Source organism: Miscanthus floridulus, chromosome 12, assembly GCF_019320115.1.
Source record: "Miscanthus floridulus cultivar M001 chromosome 12, ASM1932011v1, whole genome shotgun sequence".
Classification (NCBI taxonomy): Eukaryota; Viridiplantae; Streptophyta; class Magnoliopsida; order Poales; family Poaceae; genus Miscanthus; species Miscanthus floridulus.
This window is the reverse complement of record NC_089591.1, coordinates 57,468,450-57,477,839: the sequence shown is the minus strand read 5'-3', so window position 1 is coordinate 57,477,839 and position 9,390 is coordinate 57,468,450. Positions and strand designations below refer to the sequence as shown.

The 9,390-nt window shown below is 45.3% G+C and overlaps 1 protein-coding gene across 1 annotated transcript; it reads left to right on the top strand.

Annotated features, from left to right (window-relative positions):
* Positions 1-2,786: 2,786 nt before the first annotated feature.
* On the top strand, positions 2,787-5,395 carry LOC136498169 (uncharacterized). Its single transcript, XM_066494124.1, has 6 exons — positions 2,787-3,119; positions 3,857-3,989; positions 4,229-4,354; positions 4,431-4,495; positions 4,863-4,950; positions 5,024-5,395. Exons 1-6 carry the CDS (start codon positions 2,928-2,930, stop codon positions 5,095-5,097), a joined length of 678 nt encoding a protein of 225 aa, XP_066350221.1. The 5' UTR covers positions 2,787-2,927; the 3' UTR covers positions 5,098-5,395.
* Positions 5,396-9,390: the final 3,995 nt, after the last annotated feature.

Genomic DNA, 9,390 nt, shown 5'->3' with positions numbered 1-9,390 from the left:
CGTTACCACTAGGGAGGACACACAGCTACAGAGAGACCTGCTTCAAAGATACGTGGTAAGATACTTGAATGGTACAATTTGTTATCCTTTTGGTATTAAGTATGTGTACTAAAACTATCCAACCGTGTTTCTGTACCTAGGCGACACAATTGTCAAGGCTGTCTAACGAAGCAGTATTTCAGCTTCACGAGTCTAGAGGGCAGAGGTCATGCGTTCTCGTGGCTTTTGTGGAGGTAAACATAAACTTATCCATTCCGAAAATGTTTCTTTAGTGTATATGCGTTTGAGAAATGTACTAACTTTAACGTCCATTTATGCAGAAGGTGAAGAAGAGCTGCAGGAAGCTAGCTCAGAAGCTGAGCTGCATAGACACTCCTTATGAGGAACCGCCACTCCCGGCATGGTCGGATGGTATGTCTTCAGTCTCTTTAAGGACACCAGCCGGCTCTTCTCAACCGATGACAGGTGCCACTTCTACGGTACATACACCACCACATCATAGCGCTGGGAAGGACCCTACAACCGAGGACGACGATGACGACGACGACGACCCCCCGGACTTCCACAGACAGCACGACCAGTGGAACGATTGGCCGCAGGACGAGATCGGCATGTCTCAGCTAGGTGGTGCCCCGCTTGGTACCCAAGGAGTCTCACAGGTACTAACAAAGATAGTTTCTTTAAATACGTATGCTCCATGAACTAACGATCATAAAGAATTATAAGTAATCATGTGTATCATATACTTGTAGGGTATGAGCCATACGCACCGTCGACGCGATCATACCGACGTTGGCTACACTCTCAATGTGTTGCCAACAAATCCGAAGAGACAGAGGCGTCTGATGGATCCTTACACTCCTGGGTCTTAGTTTGTTAGATCAAATGAATATTGGCATCCAAAACTTGCGAAGTTATTCGGTTATGTTATGTCAAACTTATGCTAAACCAATGAAAATGTTATGTGGCAGCTTGTCAACTTACGCACGAACTTTATTTATTTGCTTCATATTCGTTTCTATGCATCGCGGCAGCACTGCCAGCGAGATTAAGTAGCAACTAGTTCGAGAACCGGCAGTCCCGCCGTGTCTCGACGCCGGTGGCCGACGTCTTGCGCGAGGGGTCAAGGAAGCCGGGGTCCATGGTCGCGTCGCCGCCGATCCTACAATATGGGGCCAAAAAGCCCAAGAAATAAGTTCTCTTAAAAAAATATTCATTTTAATCCGATCCAATTTTTCGTAATCGATTAGTTAACATGGTGGTTAACCGTATTATGAAAGACGGAAAAAAAATCATTGCCTTATCAAATTCTCTATTCGGCCGTGAAACTAATTCAACAAAAGACAAAAACAAATCCACTATTGATTTTACGTCAAGCAATACTTAGAATAACTCCCACTATCGGTGCGAGGCGTTTCGATTAAACCGTCCAGGTACCACCGGGCAGGCGGCGGGCGCGGCGGCCAGGCGGGCTTACTGCTCGGGCAGGCGGGACTGGCCGCGGGGTTTTATTCGGCTCTGCCGCGCCACGGATCAAGACGCGTCACTGCCGCGCCAAGGTCGATGACGCGGCAGGCCCTGCCCCGTCAGTGGTCAGCGATTTCAGTCGCCGCCACGTCAGCCCTCTGCCGCGCCACCATGCATGGCGCGGCGCAGGCATTTGGCCGCGAGGGCAATAGGCCCTGCCAGAAGTGTTAGTTTAAAAAAAAAACCCCGACCATGTTAGATTTAAAATTAGTTTTCAAAAAGTGTTAAAATTAAAAAAAATCCACGCAAATGACCAGCATCGACTTGGTCGGTTCACATGGAACCGTCCGGTTTGCCGGTTCTGTAAAAAAACCGGCCTGGTCCTAATAACTCCAGTTGGGAGCCAATTACATTATTGTCTTCGTTTTCAATTTTAACTGCGTGGATGCTTTTGTTTTTTTTTTTACTTTGTATTTGTGTATTTTATTCTAGTTGTTTTTTTATCCGAAGCTTGCCGTTGCTATGATTCCAGGACTTAACGGTGTCAAGTGAAGCCTAAAAGACATAGGTATAAATGACCCAATAATTAATATGATTTTTTATTTACAGATTTATTGTGTATATATTAGACAAATGACAAGACATTTTTTTATAAATACCCAAATGTAATATTTTTGCACAAATGTCCAAATTTGATATTTTGCAAACTTCACATGATACAAGTTAATAAAGAAAGATATCCAGATTGCATCTAAGCACAAATCACATCAAGTGAATAGCCTATATGATTTTGATGGCTAGAGGGGAAGGAGGAGGGGGTTGTTAACTCATTAAGAATCCCTACGAAACCACCAGAGCAAAGTAGTTAGAATAAAGTATGATTCCTAATAGCAACAATTTTACCTAGCTCTAATTCACCTAATATAAATATAATATAAGTGTAAGCCTCTTAAGGACATTTAGATCATTTTACACAAACTAAAAAAATAGCACCATCATTGCTTTCAACTCATATTTAGTCAACGAATCAATAAATAAGCTAACGAACAATGTTTTTCTCTCACAATAAATCAGCATAAGCTAAATTTCAGCAAGATGAACAAGGCCATAATCAGCCTTAAGGGTATATACAAATCATTTTACATTGAGGACAGAGAATCTATAGGGAAAAAAATCAGGATTGCCAAATGCTCAGATTCTTTCGACCTCAGATTCTGACTTATCAGAAAATCTTATTAGATTAGAATTGATTATCAGAGAAGGGTTTGCAAATAGGGCCAAAGAAACCAAACAAGTAACCTGGACTTGCTTTTGCTCGGCAAAGGGAGGCTACTTCAGCGAGACAAGGGTTCTTCCAAGCGTGCCCGGAGACACCACTCCCTTCGCACCACCTGACACAGCAACCGTTCTGACACGGCGGGGCGGGGCGGGGCGGAGCGGCCGGGCGGGCCAGGATCCAGATGGCGGCGGCGACGGAGGAATTGCAGTTCCTGGGATCCATCACTGGGCCGGAAGACGCGGGGGAGGTCGACGGCGCTGTGGCGGAGGAAGGGCGACCGCGAGGCGGCGACAACGAGGAGATCCTGCGATTCATGGACTCGGTGGACGGCTACCTCCTCCTCATGGACTCCCTATCCTCCGCTCTTCGTCAGGTATGCGACCTGCCAGTATTGGTATCTATTCCAACATACCATGGTCTCTTCACTCTTGATTCAGCGGAACACATGCAGTGAAGTACTAATCGGTCGTTTTAACAAGAAATACGGGCCTTTGCTTTAGTAATTTGCACAATGTTACAAACCCTTTGAGCAGAACCGTGTTTCTGACCCAGTTCCTGTTGTAACATAACCTAAGGAGTGAGGAGAATGCACTCGAGGTTTGGGAGAGATGCACCATCATAAATCTTGTACATGGATCTTGCCAAATCCTTGGGTAGAACATGTCTCTGACCCTACCATGGAACGATAGGTTCAGTGATGTTTTGTTAAGACCTTTATAGCTGCACCTGCACCTGCACCTGTGGGAACTCGAGGAGATAGGATTCAGGGTTAGGGAGAGACAGCTCTATCAAAACATTGTGGTGTGAATTTATAGCGCTCTATCCTTCTTTTCCCACAGTTACCTCACACTGTATGTTATGTTGCACCACCCACTGCATTTTCTAGTATGTACTTAATTGCAGTGCTCTGGAACTAATTCTGATCCAGACTCTTGCATCAATTTTCACAAAAGTCTGTCCCTTCTCTGCTATGTTCAAATTGTAGTGACCATGTGATGCTTGGACATGCTGCACCAACATAATGTTGGCTTTTGATTTTTAGATTGAGATGCAGTGAAAGTCATCTTTTCCTGTTTCCGCACTGTATCATACAAGTAAACATGAATACAGGGCTGGCTTGATCTGGCAAGTGCTCGCCATTCTATGGGCCCATCACGTGTTTCGAGTACACTGTTTGATCACAAGGAGCAGTCTGCTGCCACTAAGCTTCAAGTTGTTGATCATGATGGCCTGAAACCATCAGGTAAATTACTTCTCTACTATTTGAGTCAACAGATGCTATCTATCTATCAGCATTGCAGAACTACTTCTAGATTTTAGGAATGCCTTTGTTTTCTCTTGAATCTGGTTCCTTGGTTCAAGGTTTGTTTTATTGAAGCATATTTTTAAATAAAACTAGAAAGGCAATTCTATACACAAATCATGAGCTATTTGCAGCAATTGCTCAGTTCATAATTATAAATATTATCCATTATATTTCAGAGCCAAAACCACACTTTGCTCTATCAAAGTGGTCTTTGCAAGAAGAATGTCACTCCACCTATGATGTCAGTGAGAGAGCTTTTACTGAGCCAAAGATGAGGCATCGAGGATCAGTTACTACCCCAGGTATTAAAATGTGGCCTTTTTCTACTCCCTGTTAAGTAACAAATGTGCTGATCTGATCTCTTTCCTTGACTTGAAGAAAATGGAAACCATGAAAGTGCAAACACCACAGCATCGTCTACTGGTGCTGATGCTAGCAATCATGTAAGTTTGGTACAAAAGTTTCTTTCTTCAAAGGCATTGGAATGTCAGATAGTGAAATACTGCTTAGAGGGAGCAAAGATATATCCCTAGCTATAAAGCAATGCCAAAAACATAGTTTTTATGTGCTTGAGTTACCAGTGTGGCTGAAATTTGCCCCTTGATATGCTTGATCCAAGATATGCCAATGTTTAACCTAAATGCCACAAGAATAATATATTGCAGTATAGTACTAAGCCAATTTCAGTTAGGTTTCTATCCACAGCTGGGGTATCAAAGAGCTGTATTTTGGTACAGTGAATAAGAAAGCTGCTATACTTCTGGGATGCCCAGATTTATTGATTCTCCTTTTGGCCATTTTGCACACTAGGTTCAAAGAGCGAGATCAAAAGCATTATCAGTCTTTGGAGGATTGGTGTCTCCAAAACTAAGAACCACCCAACTTTCATTTGAAACAGGTTTTGATTCTTCATGACAAAAGTTTTTCCAGTTTAAACTATTTTTATCTAACTGTACATGTATTTGTTGCAGCACTTGACTTGATTGTGGAGCTAGCAAATTCAAGGTCAAATATGTTAGCTAGTTTCTCCCAGTTAAAAGAGTGAAGCTTGACATTCAATTTTGAGGTTTTGTACCCTGGGCACCATCTATTCAGCACTCGTGGAATCGCAGAAACTGTAAATAAGTCTTGAAATCCAGTATATTTTAAGGAACGACTAAATAGCATATAATGCTTGCTATGCTGATTGGAAAGGCGGAGCTCACATACCTGTGAATGCAAGAACACATGCTGGAAGCAGTCAGAAATTGCTTGAGGCAACCAGAAATAAACCAACCATCAAAATGAGCCCTTTCGATATGCGATGCAAGTCATGTATGAATATGGTACTAATATCCTCGTCTAAACGGCCGTTTAGTCTGTTTAAACAATGTTTAAACGGTAAACGGAGGCCACTGTGTGGTTGAGGCCCTAAAAGGTGAATTAAACGTCGTTAAAAACCGACTAAACAGAATTGAGTTAAACGTGTTTAAATGAATTAAATGACCATTTAATTCATATTTAGTCAATAGGAGGATTATTATACTACCGCAGTGAACACTGAACTAATTAGCATCATAAGTATATGAAGTGTTATGGGATTTAGATTTCTTTCAAAAAGATTATTTGGTAGAATACTTACTTTTTATATGTGTAAATATGTAGACTTTTATGTATATAAATATGTACTCCCTCCGTCCCATTAAAAATATCGTTTTTTATTTTTAGACTTCTGGTTTCACCGTTCATTTTATTCAAAAGTTTTGTATACATATTATTTATTTTGTTATCTTATTTTATTATTAGAGATACTCTAATAATGATTTATTTATTTTATTATTTGTATAAAAAATTTGAATAAGATGAACGGTCAAACAAGAAGTCTACAAGTCAAAAACGACACTTTCGGTGGGATGGAGGGAGTGTATTTTAGTCTTACTATATAAAACTGTTTAGGCTGTTTAACTCCATTTAAACACCGTTTAAATGGTCTAAACGCTAAATAAAAGGTGACCGACTGTTTACTGTTTAACGTTTAGAATAACATAGTATCCTTTAAAGTATACATTTGGCACGGTTTAAAAAAAAAAAGAGTATGCGTTTGGCACTCTGGTGGGCTCTGCTTATCTACACCGTTCGATTGAATTCTCAAAAGATGCTCAGACTCAAAAGATGCTCAGACGGACACTAACGGCAGCAGACATCTGGACACTCCAATAAAAAAAATGAAACTGTACTTGTATAACTTCTATCAAGCAAAATGATGTGTTTAGGTTGCTGTATGGAGTTCGTTCTTCTCCGTTGAGCACTTGCCAATTACATAACTTGTGTATGCCAATTACATGGTATAGTTCCATAATTTTCAGTTGCAGAGCACACATGGATTGCATTTGTTGTGATCAAAGTTGTATCTGCTATAAATTTGAATCATGGCTAGTTTGTAGACTTGCAAAGAAACACACTAAATAATCGATGCAGCGTTTGAAGGGTGCTATGGATAGGGAAGTTTCACAGCAAAATAAGATGCAAGTTCCTCCTCTGAAAACATATCTTCGGAGGTAATTTATAATTCCTCAAAAATAGGTTTGTAATATAGATAGCATGTAGCATGATGGCTATAAGGCACATATATGGCATGTTTGGCTTACCCCATATTTAATTTGTTCGGCTTTTTTTTTCAGCCGGAACAGTATTTTTCTCTCACAACAATTCAGCCGGAACGATGTTTTTCAGCTAGTTTCAGTCAAGTTTCAGACCAGCGAACGGGGCCATAATGTCGTAATACATTGAGGATGTGATCGGACCATCTTTTAATAGGTTGGGAACTAGCAATATTTTGTATGGGTAATGCTACAGAACCTATGTCCAGAATCTTAAAAAATCGAACGTTCTACTCTCTGCTCGCTCCAGTGATTGGCTCAACAGACCCATCTACGCTCTCTCCTCTATCTACTCCATCTACACTGCGACAGATGACAGAAATCCTCAACTCCTCGCTTCGCTCGTTGCGGCTCACTGCGCTATCCGCCCGCCCCAAGCCGCCTCGCGATGGCGCCCCAATCTCGCGTCGACACATGACACATCTGCCGCGGTGTAGTGCTCCATCCCCCACCGCCCCCACTCTGCCTCTTCGCGCCGTGCCCGGTCCTCACCCCTGCGCACCATTCCTAGTCCCCCGTCGCGTCGAGGTGCCGTCGATGCCGTCGTTCCCCACCAGGAGGTCATGGCCGCTATTAACGTCGCGCCGCCACGACGCTCGATCTCAGCTTGCGACATCACGAGATTCGGAGTGGCTAGACCCGGAGCAGGCTTCTCCAGTTCCACCTCGCGCTCCCTTTCTTCCTCGGATGTTGCAAGCGCATGTTTCAAGTGTTTCAGGTGTTTCATGTGGATGTTGCAAAAGTAGATCGGGATGTTGCATATGTTGCAATGGCTATACACGTATGTTGCAAGCGTCTGTTCTAAATGTTTCATCTATTTCAGACAGATGTTGCACGTGTTTTATCTGGGTGTTGCATATGTTTCACACTTATGTTGCAAGTGTTTCATCCGGATGTTGCATATGTTTTCACGCAGATGTTGTAAGTGTTTTATCTAAATGTTGCATATGTTTTGCAATGGCTACACACATGTTTCCCTCGTATTTGAAACGTATATTGCAAGTGTTTCAACTATTTGGGACGTATGTTGGAAATGTTTCCTCTAGATGTTGCAAAAGTAGTTCTGGCGTTGCACGTGTTGCAGTGGACCCCATCTACAGCAGTTGTTGGGCCCACCTGCATGCGCGTGGGTGTGGAGGGAGCGCGAGCGGCAGATGCAGAAAACCGTGCAGGCACAGATCGAGACGGAAGCGGGCGTGGGACACGGAGCGGCGCGGGATCCCACATGAAGCAGGCGTGCGGCGCAGGCGTCCAGTGGCTTGCCGCCGTACAGACGTTCGGACGCTAGCCTTTCCGTATTTGTATATTAGAGAATTTTAACCAAATTTTGAGGGAAAATAAACATTTTTATTTGATTGTAGGTTGTTTGAAAGCAGATTTTACTAGAGGAAGTTGAACTTGGTGTTTGCCATGCTTTTTTGTGACTTGGTGTTTGCCATGCTAGGCATGTTCCATGATGAATGTTTAATTTTTGTTAAGTATTTTTTTAGATAATAGTATTAATACTATGCAAACACCATCTTTGCCTTTGCTTCTACGGATGAACGCAACCTATCTTTAACTATTAGTCTCATTATATATGCTGATCTATCTGTAGAAAGAGTCAGCGGCTGGTGGCGGCACGAGACGTGCCACAGGCGGTCTTTTGATCTTGAGAGAATTCCTTATTTGACACTGAAGAAATGACCCGTTCCTTTCTTGGCCCTCAAAAAATTTTCGTTCCCTATTTGACATCGAGTTCAACTTTCGTTCCTTCCGTGACACTCCGTCGTGTTTTCCATCCGGCCACCGTTAATTGCGCTGTGAAAAGGCGATTTTGCCCCTGTGGGCCCCACCACCCTTCTCCTCTCCTCCTCCAGGCAGTCGCCTCGCTCCCTCCGTCTCCCCGCAGTCACGCAGACACGCCCGTCCCTCCCGATGGCGCCCTCCACTCTCTCCCTCTCTCCACTCTCTCTCCCTCCCTCCCTCCAACTCTCCATTCCGAGCCCCTCTCCCTCCCGAGCACGGCGGTGGTCCTCCCTTCCCATGGCGCGGCGGCGCTCCTCCCTTCCCTAGGCGCGGCGGCGCCCCTCCCTTCCCTAGGCACGGTGGCGCCCCTCCCTTCCGCGCTCCTCCCTCTCCTCAATGGCGACCGGCGGTAGACTAGAAGCGGCGACGACGGTGGCGTGGTGGAGCAGGCGGCCGCGACGACGACGGTGGAGTCCGGCGAGATCCGGCCTCGGGGCGCGCGGATCCGGCCTCGGGCGACTGGCGGTGGACTAGAAGCGGCGACGACGGTGGCGCGGTGGAGCAGACGGCCGCGACGACGACAGTGGAGTCCGGCGAGATCTGGCCTCGAGGCTCGCGGATCTGACCTCGGGGCGCGCGGATCCGGCCTCGGGGCACGCGGATCCGGCCTCGGGGCGCGCGAATCCACCCACGGATCTGGCGAGCTCGCCGGCGGCAAATCGAGGGCGGGCACAGGCGCGGCAGCGGCTGGATCTGTTGGTGGGGAAGCCGGATTCGGCTCGACGGTGGAGGATGCACCCCGACGGCGGATCCAGCGAGCGTCGACGGCTGCCCGTGGATGGGCTCGGTGGGCCCATGGGTGGCGGGGACGGCCGGCGGCCTTCTCAGGTGGCGCGGCCGCAGACTGGGGGAGGACACGGCGGCCTGGAGGAGAGGAGGGAGAAGGGTGGTGGGGCCCACAGGGGCAAAAT